Consider the following 25,545-nt stretch of genomic DNA (forward strand, 5'->3'; position numbering starts at 1 on the left):
GAAAATGGGGAAAGGATGTCATATTAGACATCCTTTTTCCATTTTTATGTCATATTAGACATCCTTTTTCCATTTTTATGTCATATTAGACATCCTTTTTCCATTTTTATAAATGTATTGTATCAATGCTCATCCAACATGTTGTGTCCAATATTTTACGTAACCATCGTTGGACGATATTGACTTCATATTCTAGGGTTGCGAAGTATCTATTCGTCAGGAGCTTCAAAATGATGTGTCACAAAACCCCCTTTTCCATTTAACTTTTTTTCGCAGATGGTGCTCACTCGCCATCATGTTTATATCACACTAAACACTTATCGTCTGTCCGACGAGAGAGGAGGACCCTGCCTTCCGCTGACGTATGCGTGAGAGAAAGGGGAGCCAGACAAATTGGCGCCGTTACGCATTAAGTAACGAAGCGGTTTACCCCCCTTCATAAGAAATTATCACTTCAATCACTTCAAAAAGAAATGAAAGAAAAATATTTCAAACTACCCTACGACGTTTCGATTATTCCTTTCCACGGAGGATTACTCTGTGCGATAAAATGATGACTTAAAATACAGAAGTTGCCATCGTGATGTATGAAAATCAAGACATATGAACATTACAGGATATTATTGTTGGTGAGGACATTCACCTTGAGTATTTTTTCCTGACGACAAAATGATGAAAAAGTATATCGTTATTCGTTCGTTTATGAATGATTTTTCAACAAATGACATGAATAATTGTACCTAGCATCAATTACTGGCATTATTAGTTGCAAAAATGGTTATAATATAACGTTTATGAAAACATAGACATATGAACGGGATATTAATGTTGGTGAGGATATTCGTCTTGGGTATTTTTTCGAGACGATAAAATGGTAAAAAAGTATATCCTACAAACTACAAAACATTATGAATATGATTTTGAATTGACAGTGAGTTGAAACGCAATAATGTTATAAAAACAATTGAAAGAACATATTAGACGTATGTGTTTGCAAAAATGTCAGGAGACACAACACAACGTGAGACGTCAAGATGGTAAAATATTCTAAGTGACACACTAATAAATTCAGTTAATTTTTGATACAACTTTTATATTGTAATTGTAATTGGCAAGCACAAGATTCCCAACCTTATGAAAAACTTCAGAAATATTGAATATTATACTTATGTTGATAGTTATATGATTATAGTTAACTAGTTTAGTGATTTATCAATTTTTTCCTTAAAAAAAAACAATGGTTTTGTTGCCAACGTTTCGAATGTAATTGAATTATTCTTCAGGGATCTGTAACAATGAATTTTCAAAAACATACCTCCCACAAAACTTAAACGGTTATTATCGTTCCAATTTTATGAAGAAATAATGAGTTCCTAATTAAATTACCCACTGAAAAGTAGTGTCTTTGTGTTAATATTACTATTTTAAAAACCATTAGACATATCAGATACATTTCAAATAATAAAAAACATTTCAACCACAAAATTTTCGAGACAACATCAACACAGGACGATATGAAACAAACGAATGGCTTTATCTGTGATTCTGATAAGGTGGTGTCTGTTTTATAATCAATGACAGAAAGGAAAAGAATAAAAAAGATGTAAATCATTCAGGTATTTTACTTATTAAATTGAACAATGCAGTATTAAGGCCATCGACATTTCTTCTAGTGTTAAAACTATGGCATTTGAGAATATATATTATTTCGCTCAAGAGTATTTTGGATAAATATGGTTGAATATCTAAAACAGTTGAATGATCAAACCAACGGGGGCTGTGGGGTTTTTCATATTCAGTTTAGTCTTTTATGTGTTCTGAAATTCGTGCTTCAAGATACCGTCAGGTTTGACCAACATAGCATTTATGACAGCTTCTACAGTTCAATTGGTGCACTATATTAGATTGTATGTCTTGTGGTGTTCCATTCCATTTATCAGATAAATGTTCTTCAAATGGAATTTTATGATATTTGGGTTTCAACCCTGTATTTTGGAAAGAGGAACTTCTTTCTTTAATTATTTTTCTAATAACGGCTCTAGGAAAATTATTTTTCACTAGATAATTCTCAATTAATATCAGAATAATCAGAAAAAGTTGGTATATATATATATATAGTACCAGTTTTCATCTTTGATCATTTCAGTATCTAGAAATGCTAACGAACTGTTTTCTTCCATTTCAAGAGTAAATTTTAGTTTTGGATGAAAAATATGAAAACCAGATAATATTTCAGTTTGTTTGGTTTCAGTTATTTTTTGGAATGATAGTCAACATATCTTTTGAAAAAAGGCAATGAAAACGACAACTTTTTTATACATATATTTTGTAGTTCCGCCACGACCATGTCTGCATCAATAGGTGACATATAATTATAACTTTGATAATATGTATTTTTGATATTATTTTCAAGAAGGAAAGTTAGATCCAAGAGTTTTATTAAAATTTATTTTGTGTTGTCAAGTGTTGAAATATGTTGGTAATTTTGGAAATTTCACATAAGTGAAATCTACAAAATTAACAAAAAAAGTGATTTAAATCACATTTACCCCTCAATTGTTGATGATGATTGAAATTCTTTGTATTGTGAAATCATCAAAATCCATTCTAGATCTAATGGGCTATTGTTCATATTTTTGGGAACTTCATTGAACACGAAATTAAACTTTCGTTAACTGGACTAAAAACATTTAAAGCACCGGAAATGATTATAAAATATTTCCAGTAAATCAAGTAGAAAAATATCTTCACACGTTCATCTGATATATTTATTGCCTAAGACTTCACATTACTTAAAGCAGCGTTATGGAAGATATGCCCTTTCAGAATGTCTACCTATGCAAAAGAACGAAAGGTCTCTAACCTGTAACTCGACTCTGAAATACACGTAAGTGAAACTGACAATCCCTGATTAAATGTTCGTACAAATATTCTCATTTGTGAATTCGTGCTCCTTACATACATTTTAATATATTCAGTCATTGTTTCAGTTTTTGAGGTGTGAAAATAATCACCCTCCAATTTAGGAAACCGGCAAATTGAACACTCACAAATCTTTGTTTACAACAGTATGTACATTGTTAACCAATTAGCAATGGTTGTGGTAAATGACCCACCATGTGAAATGATCTTAGACATTGTTTCTTACTGTTTTTTGGGTATATAACCTTCCACAATCTGTGTACGGGGTGTTATTTTCAGTTTGCCCTTCATTTCAGTTCAGCAGATTCTCTAGAGAAACCATAAGAAATATTGAACTCAATAACTTACCTGTTCTCATTGAAAGCATATAACAAAAAAGACCATACTAACACTTCGTGAGAATAGAAACAATAATACTTTTGGAAATTAGATCTGAAATGATTCCGAAACCGCAAAAAAAATGTTTCCATTTTAACAATCTTAGATTAGGTTAGGTTAGGTCCAAAGTGAGTGGGTCTATTCCACACTCCACCGCAACCCGCAAGGGTTTATTGTGGCTCACACCTATTCACACTCGACAAAAGAAACCCAACTTCTAACTTCTCACATGGTGAGAGTACGGGTTTGCCAAACTCTAAAAACCTGACTTGATCCCCACCGGGACAGGCACAAAGTACGTGCTCTGCTGTTTCATCATTTTCCAAACAGCGGCGACACACACTGTCTTCCGACAGTCCCAATCTCTGCATATGATGATTCAAATGACAGTGACCTGTAAGGAGGCCTGTTAGACATCGTAGTTCATTCCTACTTCAGTCCAACAACTGTTTGGAATCAAGCTTTCAAGGGTGAATAAACGCAGTCGACTGTATGGGTGTTTCAAGACGAGCCAAATCCAACAAAAGTTGTTCACGCACGAAGCATTTCCAAGCAAATGGTCGCCTGTTTTTTCGGAAAAAACGGGACATGTCGCAACCGTACCACTAGAACAACGCAGAACAGTCAATTCTGAGTGGTACACAACTATTTGTTTGCCAGTTGTGTTCCAAGAAATCAGAAAAACCAACCGCCGAAGACGGATCATTCTTCACATATCGGCTCAAACAACTGCTTTATTGAGCACCCATAACATCGATTTGATGAGTCATCCACTGTATAGTCCTAACTTGGCACCAAATGACTTCTTTTTATTCCCGCACGTAAAAACAAACTGAGAGGTTAACGTTTTTCGACACCTGAAGAAGCGGTTGCTGCATTCAGAATGCATGTTTTGGAAATACCTCAATCAGAGTGGCAAAATTGCTTCAACAATTGGTTCAAACACTTGCAAAAGTATATAGATCTTCATGGGGATTATTTTGAAAAACAATATAGTGATTTTCGATTAATAATATTTGTTTTTGTTCTCTGATCCCGAAATATAAAAGGTAACCATCGTACTAACGTACCATTTCTGGCACGGGTACTCTTTGAATTCATTGCTGGAATTAAAATTATAATGGAAAAGAAAGCAATCCTCCATTTCAATACAAAAATGTGGGAATCTTCCAAAGAAAGGAATAAAGCAATGAAAAAATCAACTCCATACAAAGATGTGTAGATCATGCAAAGAAGTAACTTTCAGACACAAACTGGACACACAGTCATCTCGATGTAGTTTGTTCCATATCATGAATGTCGTACTCATCGATGACATGAGTAGATTAAACTCATAAAGTCGTAAATTCATGAATGAATTGAGTCCTTCATCTTGTAATGTTATCCAGAATGAGGCAATACGGCTAGTGTCTTATTCCGAAACATCGGATGTCCACCAGTGAGGATGACAGTGTTCTATGTAAGTTAAATTTTACCTCTTTCATTTACTATATTGTGTAGCCATCCTGTGAAAGATATCTGATCCAATTCCATAACGAGTATTTGAAATACAAACTGAATGCAGAAAATTATTTTCTTTAGTGCCCCCCCCTCTTCATTTTTTTAACGGGTCAACTCAAAAAATTTAAATTTGGGAAAATGAAATTAATGCATGAATACTTTATTTTGAAGTGAAATTGACAGACGAAACTTTCAAAATGGCGACTCTGGGAAAAAAAATTAAATGGAAAGACCCCCCTTTCCATTTTGTAGCTCCTGACGAATACTTCACAACTCTAAAATATGAAGTCAATATCTTCACCTACTACAAAATGGCGGATAATTTGATAATTTTCTGAAGACAAACACATTAATATCGATATTTCTAGACATATTCCTTTTTATTCGCCATATGGCAATTCCAACAACCCGATAAGGTTTGTTAAGTTATTTTTTCTTCATAAAAACGTCGAAAAATTTCAGTATGACAATGAACATCATTATTCAGTTAGAATATTCTCATTTAGTTTTCGGTTTTACTAGTAGAAAGGTAACACGTCAACAATTTCTAAACTGGTCGATTCTCGTCCATTGAAAGAAAAAAATTGAAGCGATTTTCATTTACGATGTGACGCGTAACTTTCACGAGACCAAATTGATTTTCAATGAATGTTTTCATTTTTTCATTTTTTCAAACAGCAATGTTCACAGACAAAATTGCCGTTATTGGAGTGACACCAACCCTCACGTTTTCCCGGAAACGCATACCCAATATCCAGAAAAATTGGGCAGGAATATTGAGAAACCATATTTTAGGACCTCTATTTATTGATCAAAATTCAACAGGGGAACTGTATTTGATGCTGGAAACTACTGTTGACCCTCTCATCACTGAAATCGTCGACGCGACTCCTAATGAATTCAATATGGATATTGTATTCCAACAAGATGGAGCACCACCACATTACTCCAGATAAGTAAGAAACTATTTGGATACTACTTTTTCCGGTAGTTGGATTGGCCGTCGAGGTACTACGGAATGGCCAGCCCGCTCGCCAGATTTGACACCTTTGGATTTTTTCATGGAGCTATCTGAAGCAAGAAGTGCACAAAACTGAACCTGCTTCAATATTGGATATACGGCAGAGAATAATAAATATTTGTAGAGATATTGACGTTACTATGTTCGAAAATGTTCGGTATGAAATATCGGATAGGCTGTTCATATGTCAAGTAGGCAATTATTGAAAGTTCCGCCATTTTGTAGTAGTTGAAGATATTGACATTATATTCCAGTATTGTGAAGCATTTGTCAGTAGATTCAAAAAGGTGTTTCACAAGACACCCCCTTTTCCATTTAATTTTTTTACCAGATGGCACCCAGTCGCCATCTTGGAAGTTTCATCTGTCAATTTCACTTCAAAATAAAGTATTCATGCATTAATTTCATTATCCCAAATTTCAATTTTTTGAGTTGACCCGTTCAAAAAATAAAATGGGGGGGGAATTAAAGAAATGCACTGTATAATTCAGTAGGTATTCATATTAAAGTATTTCTGTTTCTCTGTTAACCAGCTGTCGCCTCTCTACGAACGACAACTCTCAAAAGTAGACACTTGTGCGAGCTAAGGACTAACGAGGTCTTACCTTTTAACGTGTGATTCCTAACACGAAAAGGATTTTTCTTTCGTGCAACTCAATGTTTATATGAAAGTAGCTGTTTCAAGAGAGCTTTGCTTCCAGTTTGTATCTGAAAATTACTTGTTTCCATGATCTAAACATCTTTGTATAGGGCTCACTTTTTGAAATTGATTATTTCCTTCCTCTCCTTGGAAGATTTTCACATTTTTTGTATAAAGACGAAGAAGTAGACAGCCAAAAATTTTCTTTTCCAAAAATTTATTGCTTTTGAAAATATATCTGTTTTAATTTCAGTGAAATTTTTAATAGTTCACACAAAACTTATTCATTGCCATAATTTCATCAAACCCCATATATTGCAGTTCGTTAATGGAAGAAAAAGTTTCAAATTATTTTTTCGTTGTGAATGAGATATTAATAAACATCTGGAAAAATGAACTCAAGAAGTTTCAACTGAATAATTAATATAATGATGAAGCTGATAGTAATTTATTTTTTGAATTATTTATCCAGAGCTCTCATTAATATGTTTAACTGGAAACAAACTGAATCTGTAAATACATAGAAGTTGGTGAGAAATCCACGATTTCTGAAAAGCAGAAAACGAATTTTTCTGTTCTTGATGTACGAAGTATATACCTATATGGAGATTGTTTTCCACACAATGAAATGATATTGAAATCATGAAACTTAGTTTCGAATTTATTCCAATTTGTTCTGAAAATCACAAATACGTGTCAAAAATATCGATGTAAGCCCAGTCTTCAACTTTTTCATCGTTTTCATTCATTGAGGGAATATTTTTTTCTGAAGCGCCTGAAAATTGTTATATTTCAGTTATAAAACATTGAAGTGATATAACTAATAGATGATTACTGAAAAAAAATGAAATGTCTTGGGGACTTATGATACTGCATTATTAGTAAAAAGATTGTGGAAAAATTAGTAATTGATTACAATACGAATAAAAGTGCTAAAATAGTTTCGAATTCTATTCGCTGATTCATATTCGTCGGAAAAAGTATTGAATTCCTTAGAAAATTTGAAAAATCACGATTCTGGTTCACAGTGATGCCAGGTTTAATTCAAATTTGAATTTCAGGGTAACTGATTGATTGATCACCGTATAAATCTGATCTAGTAGCGTGAAAAATAAATTGAAATTATATGCTTTGAAGACCCCTTCTTTCCAGAGCTGTTTTATGAAATGAAATCCAATCAAAAAATAATTTGTCTTTATGATTTGTCCTTTTTTGTATTACTTACCCATTACTCCATGTACTCAGGTCAGTTGTTTTGCTGATGGGTTATTTTTAATAAAAATCAATAATTTTTATGAAATAAAATTGTTGATATCTATACTGTCTTACAAAATTTCGAATCAACTTCAATTACAGTTGAGAAAAAGTAAACATTCCAACCAAAGTTCCTTATAATAAAAAATTCTCACATACAGAAAAATCTCATCAATTAACTTCATAATACCTTACAAATTCGTTTGAAGTATGATTATCTTACCTCAGTCCGTGGTCGGTCATTTCGACCTCAAATCCCCCTGCAGGGGACGTTCACTTACACTTTTTCGATGTATGCAACAGCCGCGAACCCGCGCGTTACTGAGAACGCAAGAAGAACTCTCTTTCAGAGAGACATCCAAAGCCCACTTCTATATTTTCAGCTTCCTGCGCGTGACCGACTCAATGAGAATCGATCCGGTTTTGTGGCTAAACCATAAGGCCTATCGATATGAAATTTTGCATTAATGTAGCCCCAATCTCACTCTATCATTTCACGTTTCAATGGGGTTATTTCAAGCAACCCCGAATGAGTAATTTAGAAAACAAATACCATCTTGCGGAGTGCTCCAGACCGCTTGAGATTTGTGTAGTGGGGAAATTCACAGCAGATTCCGCAGCTAAGAAACATGGAGCTAGTAAGCCATGACGCTGCGGCCAGGCTTGTGCCGGGTGGCAGCCCTAGTTTTTATTGTCGTTTTTACGATAGTGCATACGGGGGAGAGCAAGGTAAGTAGACTTTACTACCCTTATACGTATTTTGATGAATGAAACTTTTTTGGATATTCGTCTTCGATGATTGTGATCGAATGTACTGGGTGTTCTATGAATACGGAAACTTGATAACTTATGTATGCTGTAGCATACATTTTTCGAAGCGATTATCTACGAAATTTAGAGATGTGTAGATGATAATGTTACGACTGCTCTGTGTTTATTTTCTCATTTCATAAAAATAAGGCACAACATTCAGCAAATCAGAATTAATTTTATAGAACAATTGTACTTGAAAAAATGAAAGTCATGTCGATATCATTGAAGCTAGTACAAAAATTGTTAAAAAATCGAAAATTTTTAATGCCGTAGGTGTCTTTTTTTTAGTTTGTTCTGTTCCATTCACGATTTTCAATTTCATTACCGGGTATTCTGTTACTGAATAGTTAAAAACTCAATTCCCATAAACATTCGCTCAAATAACTACTGCTCACTTATAATATCTCAAATATTTCAATATCCAGCAAATCAGAATTAATTTTATAGAACAATTGTATTTTTTTTTTGTATAAAATGAAACTCATGTCGATATCAATACAGTTACTTCAAAAATGAAAATTCTTTCGAAAATTATTACTGTCGTATGCTTTTTTGCCTAGTTTGTTCCGTTCCAATCAAGATTTTCAATTTTATAAGCGGCTCTTTTGTTTCTGAATAGTTAAGAACTCAATTCTCAAAAACATTCGCCCAAGTAGGTGTCTTCTTTCTAATTTTTTCTGTTCCAATCAAGAGTTTCAATTTCATAATATTATATCTTAAACATTTCAATATTCCGCTATTCAGAATTTTTTTATAGAACAATTGTACTTTTTTTATTTGAGAAAGTGAATCTCATGTCGATATCAATACAGTTAGTTCAAAAATGAAAATAATTTCCCAGTTTGTTCTGTTCTGTTTTTCTTCATTACCGGCTATTCTGTTACTGAATAATGAAACATTCAATTTCCAAAAAAAATCTCCCAAGTAACTACTGTCCACTTGTAATATCTGAATTTTCAAATTCAACTTTATTTTTGAAAATGACTTGTCAAGTTTTTCCCAGCAGTAAAAATAATTTTACGAATTATTGTCCTTTCGAATACTTACTCAGTATTCAAGGAATAGGTAGTCAGATGAATGTAAGTGCAAAAAACCTTTGGAAATTTAGAGTTTCGTTTTAAAGATTCAGAGAACCAGCGATAGATCTCCAAGTACAGTATTTTTATTAATATTCAATGACGATAGATGTATTCCTTACAGTGATTTGAAGTAAATGCTAAAAGTAACTTGATTTGATTCAATTGTGCTTACTTTCGATATACGACTAAAACTTTTGGCTGAAATAACAGATCAAAAGTAATAGTGAGGAAGTAACGTTGTAAAATTGAAGGTATACCATCTAGAAGGGTCTCTTTTTCACATATAAGGTACTTTTTTTCACTTACCAAACAACTAAGAATTATATTATTATCATTATAATATTATAATCATAAAAATATTAGATGAATTGATGTAAACTTCAATTATGATCTAATACAGATAGTGATAGGTCCTTTTGCTCATGTAATGACCTAGGATCTAACTTCTAGATGAAACTATTAGAAAGGTCTAAAATCTGGAAGGGTCTGTGTTTTTCATATGAGGTACTATTTTTTACTCATTAAAACAATTAAGAATTATTTTATCATATTTATAATATCATAATCATTAGAAGAGCTAACCGAATCTTGAGTTATTAGTCTTGAAAATTAATATTTTTCGTTTATTATTATTAAAAACTCGTGTACATAAATATTATAAATAAGATAACATCTATGCCCGTGCATGAATGAAGATCAATAATGAAAAAAAATAAAAACTTTCATTGTCCAAACAGGCACTACACCCAATTACAGGATACATTATACAATTTTGAGATGAAACTGCTAAATATAGAAAATATGTATCGTATCAGTTATACACTCATGTATTCTGAAAATGAAAAAAACACATTTCAAGTGAGTGTATGTTGATTTGCAAACGTTATAAAGTAAAAAGTCATCTAAAGGAATAATTCATTCAGGCCAGTCTCAACTCCCTACACTGTAGGTTGATGGACTGACAAAACTACTTTCCTGGCTAATACCAGAATGGGCGTTGAATTATATCCGACTAGTGTCGGATTTTTCTCTGAAGTTATTCCTACAAATGCTGTTGGCGATACAACTGCCGCAATAGATTTTTCCATTATTGGAACACACTTGCAAACCGGTTTCGGGCTGTTTGGCCATTCGTCAGTGGGAGGTAGTGTCTATCATCAACATAAAGTCGATGATTTCCGATAATTGAAAATCGAATTCTTTCAGAGTTTTCATTCCTCGAACTAGGCTGAAACGGACAACAAACAACAGGTTTGTCATCGCCCCATCTGTCTGTCAACGAGGTAACCGACCGCATATCCGAAACTTAACCAATTCTTCATATAAAAAAAAAGAAAGTATGCCCACTGACTATATATGAAAATGATATACAGTTTTGGGATGAAATGGGAATAAGTATTCGTTGCTTCACAGACATGATGTTTTTGATCTCTTTTTTGAATATTTTCAATGGTGTTGAATATCTTTACTTTCTGACAGAATTGATTAAATTCATAGGAAACTGCAAATAAGGGGGATTTGAAGAACATATTGGTTCCCAGTGTTAGTAGGTAAAAACATTGTTCAGTTCTACCACTGATTCTCGGCACATGAAACTCTAGTTGAGACAGTAGTTTTGGTGAGTTGTCAAGATTGTTTACCGGTCTCTATATGGATAGGCAAAAATAATAAGTTCTTCTGTCTTCAAGAGATAGAAAATGAAAACGCTTCAACATTATATTATTATCTATTCCCTGTCTGGGGTAGACATATTCTTCTTTGTAGATGACTTATTTCATAAAGCGTTGTTGGACTTCAAATGATTGAATGTGTGTAGTATCTATAGGTGACCAAATTAGACAGCCATATCCTGAAAGGGATCTAACAAATGAGTTGAAGAGAGTAATAAAACTTTCCATGTTTTTGAAACCTTTACACTCTAACACTCTTTTTGCAGCAGTTTCATTTTTCTCTATGTGAAGTGCGAATGGGAGTTCAGTATCAAAGAATACTCCCAAGTCTTTGCAGCTATCTGTTTTTACAAGTAAACATTCATTTGTTGTGTTCAAGAGTGGTATATTTGTTACAAAAGGTAGTAAATCTACATTTACTTGAATTGAGTAGAATACTGTTTGAAGAACACCAGAGAGTAAATATATTTGGTTATCATTGGGTGACTTTATGACAGGAAAAACCTTCAGATCATCAGCAACTCTTAGAATTCCACTATCTATATTTAATCCTGTGTCGTTGATGAACAGAGAAAATGGAAGGAGAGCTAAGTTGCTTCCCTGTGGAACGCCACTGGTAGTACTCTATTCATCGGATTTGTGTCCTGTGTTTTCAAAAACTGGGACCGATTCGTAGGATAGAAATAACAGAATTCCAGCAGATTTGAATCGAAACAAATTTCGCTGAGTTTTGAAATGAGTATGATGTGGTCCACTTGTCGATGGCCTTTGAGAAGTATGTATGTATTGTGTCGACCTGGAGCTGATTTTCTAAAGAACAACTTATCGTTTGTGTAAAAATTATTGGATAAGTCATAGTTGATTTTTTGTGATCAAGCCATGTTGTTCAGGAATTATGATATTGTGTTCTTTGTATTCATTGAAACACATCTCAAAGTTACACAGCAAGTTGATTGGTGAAAGTTTTTCATGTCATTAATCTCATCTGTTTCAAAAACCAGTTTTCCAAACCTGTGGGAGGTGTTTGTTTTCAATGCAGACTTTAAGATGATTTGGAGTGGTTTGGCTAGGATAAGAGCACAACCTTTGACTAAGACTTTGGATTCTATCGTAGCCACAGCTAAATTTATCCTCATTCACGAACTTGATAAACTACTCATACTTACAATTTCTTACAACTTGAGACTTACGCACGAATCCACCTTCAGCTCCTTGCACTTGTACCTAAAGATGAGCTGACATATTCGAGCCTTTTATATTTTTCTCACAATATTCTATCATTTGGCTGAAATACGGTTTGCTTTGACAGCGCGATCCTTCAATTTCGCTTACATTTCACATTGTAGTATATATTCAAGAAAAGTACGAAGAAATAACGATTCTCAATTTCAATTTGCTGATTGTATTAAAATGATTTGATACCCAACCGGAAACTTTCAGAACAGGGAAGTCTCTAACCTGAACAACTCATAGAAATACTTTCATTTTTATATTTATAAATAAATTCCTAATCTCGAATAATTCCCTGATATGTTAAAAATGTTATGCCTCTCTTTTAAATATTTCCTCTATAGGAAACTATGAATTATCTTTTGAGGCGAAGCATTTCAAGATCGACGATCTCATGATTTAAATGAAAGAAAAAACAACAATATTGTACGTTGGTGTAATGCACGAGTTCAATCATGAATACGACATGTTACATTTAGAAGAGAATAGTTTGAAACTGAATCTTTTAGAATGTTTGGATATTAAGATTCAAGAATTCCGGTAATTTACTGAATGATCAATTAGAATTGAATAACTCCCCGTTACTAACTATTTTTTTCAAATGCGGAAGCTAGGACATAAGCTCAAGTAATTTAATTCATTACAAACTCAGGTAAAACTCAGGCACTTCCAATTGTAGAATTAGGTATATTAAGTATTGAATATGTAGAATATAGTTAGTAACGACACGCCTGAAGAAGCCACTGTGTGGCGAAACACGTGTTGAGTTTTTGTAAAACTGTTTAGTGAAAATCTCACTATAAAGTGTTTTTGGAATACGTTAGTTATGGATTTTCATCAAGTATCGACCAATCTGTTTGAAAATCTGTTTGAAATCTGTTTTTTCCGTTAATCAGTTGAGAAACTTGTGCAAGCTAAGGACTAACGAGGTCTTACCTTTTAACGTGTGATTCCTAACACGGTCCATCATATATCAGTTAATTACCAGTTTCCACATTTGAAAAAGTATTCAGTCTCGGTAAGATATTCAATTATATTTGGTCATTCAGTAAATAATTGAGTTTCAAACTTTTCTCTTACGAATGTAACACGTCATATTCGTGATTCGTGGCTCTGAAAGATAGTTTGCGAATGTGGAATTGATATTTTCATTCAAGAAACTACCTTAATGCTCTTGAGTTCTTTGGGGGAAAGTTCTTCCCGTTCGGCCAATATAAAGTTTATAAAAAACGAGCAATATTGATGAATTCACCAAGATATGACAATGTTCTATAGCGGACGCTATCATTTCTTGAAGTCTTTTATACCTGGTCAATGTCTTATTGGACCAAGCCAAGGTCCAAGCCAGATCTACCCAACTTCAAGAAACGATAGCGTCTGCTATAGAACTTTGTCATATCTTGATTAATCCAACAATAATTCGTCTCGTTTTTTTAAAAAAAAGGAATGCTTGAAGTGGCTTACAGAGCAAATGATAATTTGAGCAAATGTAATGAAAACAATAAAGACAAAACTTCATTGTCGGATAGATCGGGATTATATAAGTTTACTTGTGGCTCTTGCCCAAAACTTTATATGGGCCAAACGGAAAGAACTTTCTCCCAAAGAATTAAAAAACATAGATGTGGTTTCTTGAATGAAAAGATTGAACCATCTTTTAGCAGGAGGAAACATGTTCAATCATGACTATGACGTGTTACATTTAAAAGGGGAGAGCTTGAAACTCAATATTCTGGTATGTTTAGAAATGAACAGATTTGAGAATTCGGGCCATTCACTGAAAGACCAAATATAACTGAATAGCTCGTCGTTGCTGGTTCTTTTTTCAAATGTAGAAACTGGTAATTAACTGATACATCGGTGCTCGGGTAAATGCTCGGGTAATTTCATACAATTAATGTTTATTCAAATGAGTGTTTTTACTTTCCTTCCTTATGTTAATTGATTTACTCGGATACTTTGGATTGTCAAATATATTAAAAAGTGTGTAAAAGCCAAATGAAACATATTTATTATTTCGGTTACTGTACATATTTTCAAAAAATCCTGAAACACGTCGAATATAAATTATAATTTGACATTCTTTAACGTGGAAATACCACCCCTACCTTCAACCCCCTTCGAATGACGGGTACAACCCCTAATTTTGTAAATGGGAAGTATAGGTTTGCGATACATCGTTTGGAAGGTCTTTCAAGTTTGTATCGAAATCGTCTTCCATGAGCTCTTAGGCAGGTATAATTTTATAGGAATGCATTTTATTTTTTTTTAATATGTTTACTATCGATGTATGGCTAACATTGAATGTCGTGGATCCCTGTCTACTCGATGTATGTGGGTTTTCCTCAAACTCAAGCATCACATCCAATTTGAGTTCATCACTCATTGCATTGGCAGCTGCTTTTTTATCTGCCCCACATGACCAAACTCGCGAAACTGCTTCTCTATTTTGCTCATTGTTCCTTAAAATATAGGAAGTAAATTAGGGATTTTCTCACGAAATAGGCGAGCTACTTCCTGTTGTGTTCGCGATTTATCTCCGTAACCAATCATTTGAAAAACTGTTATTTCATTCATTTCCGTTAATTTAACCATTTGTCAGACTTGAACTAAACGAACTTTCAACTTGAATTGAAATACTGACAACTAATATTGTAACATACAAAACAAGTTGAGGCGTTTCAAACTAACGTTGCCACGGAAGTTATTTACAGTTTTTTAAAGGATACCATTTAAAAATAACGTTTTGCTTACTTTCTTATTATCAAAACTTCAACATGAAATTAGTTTTGAGTATATTGCAATAAGTTTTGAGTATATTTTATCGAATTTCGGTAACCACATGGTTTCAATGTACTTTATCTTGATTGTTGCAATAAACTTGAAAGCGATAACATTTTCGATTGGAGAATGAAAAGTGCTTTCAAACGATATATCACAAGCCTATACTTCTCATTTAAAAAATGTGGGGTTGTACCTATCATTCGACGGGGGTTGAAGGTAGGTGTAGCATTTTTCCGTTGTAAAATTATTATTTCAATTTGACGTGTTTCGGGATTTTGTTAAAATGTGTACCCTAACCGAAATAATGAATTTATCCCGTTTGGCTTTAACACACTGTATAAAGCATCGAATATGTAGGTTTCAGTTAGTAAAGATATGCCTGAAGAAGATATTGTATAGTGAAATTCGTGTTACGTTTTTGTAAAACTGTTTAAATGAAAATCTCACAATGAAGTGTTTCTTCAATATGGATAATATTGCAATTGAAATAAATAATTTGGGGTCTTATCACAAATTCGAATAAAATCAGTGCTCATTTTGAAAGGCATGTAACTTTGTTGAATGCAACCTGTGTTTTTTACACTGTTGAACCAGCACATGTGGATTGGTTTACACAAAAGTGTGATAGCACAAATTTAGATGATTTGACACATCAGTTGCAGAAAAATATGTATAACCTGAATATTCAATGTAAAAACTTTTCACTCATCCATGATTAAAAACCCATTTTGATGTACCAATTTACGCGTTCTTGAAAACATTTCTTGTGTGCCAAATTTATCGACCCATAACTTGGTAACATTTTATTAAATGTCAAGTGTCAACTTGATAAACTTTATCGCAAAGTATTTTTAAATTCATTGATTTTCATTTTTATCAATGTTGGATAAATTTGGGTTAACGAATTATAACGGGTAAAATAACGCAAAATAATGTCACAAGGTTCTGACCTAAGAAAATTGTAATCATCATCTATATAGGTTAGATTTCAATGAATTTCAACATTGGTGTACTCAATTCAATATTGTTGATGTTACAGATGACAAAATGATATTTGAATATCCTTATTTTTATGTCATCCATGCTTGATTAAAACAATACTGAAAACGAAAAAGAACTCTTACGAGTGATTTTAAGAATTATGGTACTTCAAAATTATCATTGCCTGATCATTTAATCGAACCTAAAATATATATAATTTATCAATATTCCACACAATATTTCATCGTTCTGAGCAGAAAAGTTCCTAGATTAACATAGACATTTCTTAATAAAATTTGACATCAATATTCAATATAGTGATCATAGCAGTCATGCAATTTTCCTATCCCATTTTATAGTATGATTTGTCTTTAGCTTCAAAATAGGTTTCAGTTTCGACGATTACCTCTCCATTGGCGCTAAATTCCATTCCAGCGAGCATTCTCTTGAGGTTTGAGTACAGGAAAAAGTCGCTGGTGGCCAGATCTGGAGAATGTGGTGGATGCGAAAGCGATTCGAAGCCCAATTCATGCAATTTCGCCATAGTTTTCATTGATTCATGACACGTTGCATTGTCTTGATGAAACAGCACTTCCGTTTCCTTCATTTCGTCATTCAAATGCTTCAATAACACTATTGATGGTTTTATACTTTTAAGGATAGTCGATGAATATTATATCATGCGCATCCCAAATTACTGATACCATATCCTTGCCAGCCGCTTGTTGCGTCTTTGCACGCTTTGGAGTCGGTTCACCATGTGCAGTCTACTCAGATGACGATCGTTCTGATGTTTCATCCTTTTTTACATATCGACGCATAAATTCGGGGTTTTCATGGTGAAACTGCTTCAAACACACTCAGAATCATCAATCTGTTGTTGTTTTCGGTCGATTGTGAGCTTGCGCAGCACCCACTTCGAACAGAGCTTTCGCATACCCAAATATTCATGCACGGTATATCCAGCACGTTCCTTTGATTTCTTTAGAGCCTCAACTATCTCGATCAACTTCACTTTGCTGTCACCCAAAAGTATTTTATGGACTTTTTTGATGTTTTCGTCGGTAACAGTCTCTTTGGGACGTCCACTGCGTGCATCGTCCTCGGTGCTTATTTCACTTCGTTTAAACTTAGCAAACCACTTCTCAACGGTAGATTTTTCTAGTGCAAATCCCAAATAATGTTCGCCAAGTTGGCTTCAACAGTATTTTTCCCCAGTGATTTTTCCCCTTCAGAGAAGTCCCACTTCTCAACGGTAGATTTTTCTAGTGCAGAACCCAAATAATGTTCGCCAAGTTAGCTTCAACATTATTTTTTCCCAAGTAATGTTTCCCCTTCGAAGTAGTCCCACTTCTCAACTGTAGATTATTCTAGTGCAAAGCCCAAGTAATGTTCGCCAAGTTGGCTTCAACATTATTTTTTTCCCTAGTAATGTTCCCCCTTCAAAGTATTCCCACTTCTTGAAGGGAGATTTTTCTAGTGCAAAGTCAAAAAAATGTTCGCCAAATTGGCTTCAACAGTATTTTTTTTCGCCAGTAATTTTTGCCCTTCAAAGTAGTACCGCTTCTCAACGGTAGATTTTTCTAGTGTAAATCCCAAATAGTGTTCGCCAAGTTGGCTTCAACAGTATTTTTTTTTGCCAGTAATGTTTTCTCTTCAAAGTAGTCCCACTTCTCAACGGTCGATTTTTCTAGTGCAAATCCCAAATAATGTTCGCCAAGTTGGCTTCAACGTTATATCTTTTGCCAGTAATTTTTTCCCTATTAAGTAGCCCCACTTCTCAACGGTAGATTTTTCTAGTGCAAAGCCCAAATAATGTTCGCCAAGTTGGCTTCAACAGTATTTTTCCCCAGTGATTTTTCCCCTTCAGAGTAGTCCCACTTCTCAACGGTAGATTTTTCTAGTGCAGAACCCAAATAATGTTCGCCAAGTTAGCTTCAACATTATTTTTTCCCAAGTGATGTTTCCCCTTCGAAGTAGTCCCACTTCTCAACTGTAGATTATTCTAGTGCAAAGCCCAAGTAATGTTCGCCAAGTTGGCTTCAACATTATTTTTTTCCCTAGTAATGTTCCCCCTTCAAAGTATTCCCACTTCTTGAAGGGAGATTTTTCTAGTGCAAAGTCAAAAAATGTTCGCCAAATTGGCTTCAACAGTATTTTTTTTTTCGCCAGTAATTTTTGCCCTTCAAAGTAGTACCGCTTCTCAACGGTAGATTTTTCTAGTGCAAATCCCAAATAATGTTCGCCAAGTTGGCTTCAACAGTATTTTTTTGCTAGTAATGTTTTTCCTTCAAAGTAGCCCCACTTCTCAACGGTCGATTTTTCTAGTGCAAATCCCAAATAATGTTCGCCAAGTTGGCTTCAACGTTATATCTTTTGCCAGTAATTTTTTCCCTTTTAAGTAGCCCCACTTCTCAACGGTAAATTTTTCTGGTGCAAAGCCCAAATAATCTTCGCCAAGTTGGCTTCAACATTATTTTTTCCCTATTAATGTTTCCCCTTCAAAGTAGTCCCACTTCTCAACGGAAGATTATTCTAGTGCAAAGTCCAAGTAATGTTCGCCAAGTTGGTTTCAACATCATTTTTCCCTAGTAATATTTCCCCTTCAAAGGATTCCCACTTCTTGAAGGCAGATTTTTCTAGTGCAAAGCCAAAAAATGTTCGCCAAATTGACTTCAACAGTTTTTTTTTTCGCCAGTAATTTTTGCCCTTCAAAGTAGTACCACTTCTCAACGGTAGATTTTTCTAGTGCAAATCCCAAATAATGTTCGCCAAGTTGGCTTCAACAGTATTTTTTTTGCCAGTAATTTTTTCCCTTCAAAGTAGTCTCACTTCTCAACGGTAGATTTTTCTAGTGCGAAGCCCAAATAATGTTCGCCAAGTTGGCTTTAACATTATTTGTTTCCCTAGTAATGTTTTTCTTCCAAAGTAGTCTCACTTCTCAACGTTAAATTTTTCTTGTGCAAAGCCCAAAAACTTTTCGCCAAGTTGGCTTCAACAGTATTTTTTTCCTTTCAAAGTAGTCTCACTTATCAACGGTAGATTTTTCTAGTACGAAGCCCAAATAATGTTCGCCAAGTTGGCTTCAACATTAGTTTTTTCCCTAGTAATGTTTTCCCTTCAAAGTATTCCCACTTCTCGAAGGTAGATTTTTCTAGTGCAAAGTCCAAAAAATGTTCGCCAAGTTGGCTTCAACAGTATTCTTTTGACAGTAATTTTTTTCCTTCAAATTAGTCTCACTTCTATACGGTAGATTTTTCTAGTGCAAAGCCCAAATAATGTTTGCCAAGTTGGCTTCAACAGTATTTTTCTCCAGTAATTTTTCCCCTTCAAAGTAGTCCCCCTCAGATATAATACACTTGTTTCAGCGTTTTTTCAAGTTCCCGAAGCAGTTCTGATTTGCGCTTTTTGATATTTCCTCTAGCGCTCTCAACATTTCGGTTTTTATCTCCTCAATCGTAGCAAAACTCCATCCTTTCGTGGATTTCTTCAAACTTGGGAATGGAAAAAAGTCGCAGGAGGCCAAATCCGGTGAATACGGTGGCTGATGCATGATTAGGGTGTTGTTTTTGGCTAAAAATCACGAACAAGCAATGGCAAGTGAGCAGGTGCACTATCGTGCAGGTGCAGAAGCCATTAATTGATTTTCCAGACGTTTTCTTCGCATTGCGTCTCGCAAGCGGAGCCTAACTTTAAACTATTGGGTACTCCTTATTGACTTTACGACCATGTGGCACTAGTTATAACCCTTTCAAGCAAATCTGGATCGCCGTTGTCGTCATTTAACAATTCCTGAGAGATTCTCATTCGACGGTTTTTTGTCAAAATTCAACAATTTCTTCGCTGCCACACGCTTCATGCCCAAAATTTCCGAAAAAATTGCTTGGTATGAGCCAGCCAATAAGCCGATAACCTCTGCAACTTCTCTTGTAGTAATTCGACGATCCTCCATAACAATTTTCTTCACTTTCTCAACATTTTCATTGGTTGTTGATGTTCTGGGGCGTTCAGAGCAAGCGTCGTCATTCAACATCTTCTCGACCTTCTGTGAAGAACTTGTACCACTTGTAAACGTTTTTCTAGCTCAGAGTACAATCACCGTATGCCACTGTCAACATTTCAAGTATTTTTGAGCACTCAATTCCATTTTTCACACAAAATCTGATGGAAATTCTTTGATTCATTTTTTCGATAACAGAAAATCGCCCAATACGCATAACATTCAAATTTTATGCCTCTCACCAACAAACTAAACATGCTCAACTGCTGAAACTGTGAACACTTGATCAAGACGAGTGTACCAACACAAAAAATTTAAAAATCGCTAATCGAATGTACGTAGCCGCGAAATTTGGACATCCACCTTATTTTTTGACCATTCCACGTATATCTAATACAGTTTCGAGCAAAACTTCTGTTACAGATTTCTTCAAATCTAAATCAAAACAATTGTGTTTTTTTGTTTTTCTGCTTTCACAGTCAACTTATGAAGTAATCGAAAATATTTCAAAGTTGGTGATCGCCCTGTAGGAGACCCGATGTGGTTTAACGACCAACCAATCAGTGGAGTGGGCCCGTTTTTCATTCGTTTCGCAACGTGTTGTTCCTAGCCAGGCCGATTTTTCAGCGATCAGCTGAGCCGTCTGAAGGCTGAATACCTTCACGGTTGCAAGAAATGAGAGTTCACGTAACCGGCGGGACGGGTCGACTTCATAAATCTAGTGCCCAGCCTGTCTTCGAGTCTCACATTTTATACAGCGTTTTGCGGTGAAGAACTTCATGACTCAATGGGTGTCCGACTAGAATAACTTCTTTATTTCCCAGTAACAAGTATTCCATAACATTCGAGCTGCCCCAAAACAAGTGAACTTGCCAGAGATTTTGTGGTGCTAACTGTACGCGATGACCGTCCGTTAGTCGTATTTTGGGAAATAATAGGATTCATATCCTGAAAATTAACAAATATAAGTTTATTAATATGCTTCCCCGAATGAAGTTGGTACCAACTTCTTAATTCTAATGTGAGTTAATGTGAGCAAAAACGAACCGTTCTCGAAATATTCATTTGTTTACTCAAAAAAACTAGATGTTCGGCTCTAGAGTGAGTCCCCAATAAAATTAAAAAGTTTGTTAGACTACATAAATGAGCATTTATTAATTCATCAATAATTACCCACTGGCTCAGCAATAATTTATTGAGTGTCAATGCCAAAAACACTAAATACCCTGCATTCTCTTCAACAAAAAAGGATCAAGCGTGAAGTAATAAGATACTTCTATATAACGGAGATGTTCTACTTAACATCTACTATTCTCTGATTCATAGTAGAATTTCTTACGGCATTATTTCATGGAGTAATTCCAGTTCAGCAATACATGCTTTTCGTTTCCAAAAAAAAAAACATTGAGAATCATTGCAAATGCTCCAGCATTCGACCACTGCCAACCGTATAAAAATTATCAAAATTATGAAACACTCTCTCATAACCATGAATATAACACCAGATCTGGCGACTTTTGTTTGACAACATCCAAACTTGAATTTATATAATAAAATTCCATCAAAATTAAGAAGTCTTAATTTTAATCAGTTCAAAATCAGAATGAAACAATATTTGAAATTTAAATGATTTTACAGTGTGCAAGAATATTTACAAAATGATTTTTGACATTATTATAGTTGTATATAATAATAATATATAAGAAGGGGAAGTTTGTTGTTAATCTTGGTATAGAATTCTTGTTGCAGATTTACGATATTGTTAGCCTTTTTTAAGGCTATATTTATGCTATATTTATTATTGATTTATATTTTATATTTTTGTTTTTTAATAACTAAAAATTTATTCAGAATTTGTGAGAATTAGACTGAAAATCATACAATTAACTGTATTAATGAGTTTCAATATGGATTTTCTCAAGTATCGGCCAGTTCTATTCAATGATCATTTTTACTATACGGTGAAAATTCTATCAAAGTCTATCAGCTAGGAAGTATAGTGAATAGAAAAAAATTATGATTAATGTATATGATGCCCTGACAGAGTCCATTATACGGTATTGCTTGATAATATGGGGGGGAATATTCAAGTCTTCATTACGTAATTTAGAAATGATCCAAAATTCACTCATAAAAATTATGTTCGCTATACTCAAACTTTATATGAAGAGAATAAAATATACAGTGTACAAAAGCCAAATGGAATAAATTAATTATCTCGAATGACAGGTGCAATCCCCCAATTTTTAAATGGGAAGTATAGGTTTGTGATATATCATTTGAAAGGTCTCTTCATTCTCTATTCAGTAATGTATTGTTTTCAAGTTAATTGTGACAAGTAAGATAAAATAAATTAAAATCCTGTGGTTACCGAAATCCGGTAAAATACACTCAAAACTTATTGCATTATACTCAAAACTTATTTCATATCGAGGTATTGATAACAAAAAAGTAAGCATAAACCATAGCAATGTTATTTTCAGATGATATCATTTAAAAAACTGTAAATAATTTCCGTGGCAACGTTGGTTTAAAACGCCTTGTCAACTTGCTTTGTATGTTACAACACTAGCTGTCAGTATTTTAATTTAAGTTCAAAGTTCTTTGAATTCAAGTCTGTCAAATGGTTAGATTAACGGAAATGCATAAAATAACAGTTTTACAAATGATTGGTTACGGAGATAAAACCCGAACACAACAGGAAAGTAGCTCGCCTATTTCATGAAAAAGTTCCTAATTTACCGCCCATATCTCAAGGAACAATAAGCTAAATAGATTTCGAGTGCTGTAGTCATCGGACAGCAAGCCATGATGGTTAAACCTCTGAAGAAGAAGCTAACCACTCGCGCCAGCGAAACGTCAGGAAAAAATTCCAAAAATCCACGGCTTTCAAACTCGAAAAGCAATGACACTGAAGCTGGGAATTTCTATCATCTTATTTATCCCGACATCTCGGAGTTCCAAAATTATCCTGAAATATAGGATGTTGCATTTGAAAAAACTGAGTTTCGGTAAATTTTTATATCTTCAGAAGTAGTCATCAATTTCGAACACCTTGTATAACATTTTGGAAATGTTACCCTTGCAAGACGAAGGATTGAAGTATTTTGATGATCAATACTAGCTTATTTATGTATTCTGTCAAATTGTTCAACTTTATGGGGAAATTACTTGAGAGCCAAGTATAACTTGTGTTTTGAATGAAAAACTGTACATTTCGAGAACTGTTCATTTTTGGTATAGGGTATATCACTTAAATTCACATTCACATTCACAAAAATGTGAAAATATATAGGGTGATATATTTGAATTAAGGAAGTTGGTACCAACTTCCGGTATAACCAGAAGTGTTGTAAAAATTCTATTATTATCCTTCAATGAAACATATTTTATAATACCTGTATTACCAATTTTCAGGATTTTTCAGGGATTTTTAAGAGTCAGATTTCCAGGAAACTGGCTTTCAATCAAAAGCTCTAACGTTTCTTTACTAGAGGTCATGAATGTTCCATCGGGTTGTTTAAGCGACCCAATTTCAGCAGTTGTCTCTCTAGAGAGATTCTTCACCCTGTTTAGCGATTTCCTGGAATATATTGCAAAAACTGGTATTCTATACTTACAATTTGTATAAATATCCAGAAGTGCTTATGCCTATATACTTCTTTAATTCTAGCAAAGTGGTGTAATGTATATTCAAAAATGTATCTGTAAAAAATGTGGGAGAAAAGTCAAAACAATGTAACCGTATACCGTTGAAATGGACAATATAGGAATTTTTTGTTATTAACAGACTCACGAAAAATGTTAACGATGGCCACAGCTAGAAAATGAGGAATTATATTATATTATATTACCTTGTTATGAAAAATAAAACATGAAACTTTCTGTTTCTTATGTTCTTAACCTCTTTTATTTGTAACCGACGTTACTGCAGTTTCGTCCTTTGAGGACATTTTCAAGCTAATATATAGGTACAATAAATATAGAAAGTTTCATTTTTTTTCATGATGATCTCCTACCACGTAGTAACGGCCACATCCATCAATCTATATTATCTTGTAATGCTCAGGCACTAAATCAGAACGAAACAGAATGAGAATTGATTGAAAAAATTAGAAACTAAAAACTTGAATATAAAATAAGTGAATTTTTTTCTCATGTTGAACGGTTTCAATGATCTAAAAACTGAAAAATAATTTGGAAGGTACTAGGTAGTAGTCCATACACCACTCTACTCAGCAATCTACTGTCTTGATCAGGTTAAAAATAATAATAAAATTGTTCGGCGTAGTATTTACATATTTACTCAGGTTATGCTACGTCCAACGAATTTATTATTTTTTTATCTGATCAACACCGTAGATTGCTGAGGAGAGTGGTGTGATGACTGCTACCTAGGACATTCCGAATTATTTTTAAATTTTTGGTATATTAAAACCGTTCAACATATATTTTTTTTACCTACTTATTTTATTTTATAGCAGATATGCAGATAATAATCTGCATACATTTTTGGCCTTAAATCAGTTGTAATTTCAAAAAAACACGTTGTGTTGATTTGCTATTGATGAATTCTAAACCGTCATATTATAACATTTCGATACATTAAAAAACATATCATCAATACATGATTTCCTTGTTTACAATGTTTATTTATTATTCACACTGCATTCTCATCTCCTGGAGTATTTCCATAGCATGTATCTCGATTTCCGTTTGACATATTACTTGAATTTTCATCTAGAGATAAAAGTTTGTTTCAAGTGTATAAATATTTGTAAATTGTGGTAATTATAATCAGCGAGTTTCTCTTCCACGGCATCAAACACATCAACAAAGTCATCGAATTATGTCATTATTCATTATTCCGCGTATGAGCTTATCTAATTTTTCGCATTTCAATAAAGATTTGTTGGTCATGTTCATCATGTTAATTTTAGAGTAGCTATCGTTTTTTATAGAAAATGTCCCCATTGATAACAAGTTTATCTTATCCTTCCACGAAATCCGAGTTCAGTATTTATTTCAACTGGCCTCTATATCGACTTCCTTCGTGAAGAGCGGCAAGGGATTATTATATATTTCATTTATTCGTCAACACATGGCAAATGATCGCATGCGGATGATGTAATCGTTCGTTTAAACTCTCAACCAAAATCAAAAGTGTTAAGTGAGGTTAAAGAAACAAATAAACTTTACGATCCTCACTCGTCCAGCTCAAACAATTCTATTATTAGAGTGCTGCTCATTTTCGAATTTGAAGCAACAGGAAT

At 33.9% G+C, this 25,545-nt stretch overlaps 2 protein-coding genes across 2 annotated transcripts in view; one reads left to right on the plus strand and one right to left on the minus strand.

The window, feature by feature from the left end:
• Col4a1 (Collagen type IV alpha 1) overlaps positions 1 to 8,090 on the minus strand; it is a 50,816-nt gene extending 42,726 nt beyond the window's left edge. Inside the window, exon 1 of the mRNA XM_074180268.1 lies at positions 7,939 to 8,090. Within this exon, the coding sequence (XP_074036369.1) occupies positions 7,939 to 7,958 (20 nt within the window). The 5' untranslated portion in view covers positions 7,959 to 8,090. The remainder of the gene's footprint in view (positions 1 to 7,938) is intronic.
• A 201-nt stretch (positions 8,091 to 8,291) lies between these two features.
• The window catches only part of vkg (Collagen alpha-1(IV) chain viking), a 161,966-nt gene continuing 144,712 nt past the window's right edge, over positions 8,292 to 25,545 (plus strand). The window contains exon 1 of the mRNA XM_074180269.1: positions 8,292 to 8,444. Coding sequence (XP_074036370.1) covers positions 8,361 to 8,444 — 84 coding nt within the window. The 5' untranslated portion in view covers positions 8,292 to 8,360. The remainder of the gene's footprint in view (positions 8,445 to 25,545) is intronic.

Source organism: Leptinotarsa decemlineata, unplaced genomic scaffold (assembly GCF_025532065.1).
Source record: "Leptinotarsa decemlineata unplaced genomic scaffold, Ldec_3_MD MMD2_tig00026294_RagTag_RagTag, whole genome shotgun sequence".
Lineage (NCBI taxonomy): Eukaryota > Metazoa > Arthropoda > Insecta > Coleoptera > Chrysomelidae > Leptinotarsa > Leptinotarsa decemlineata.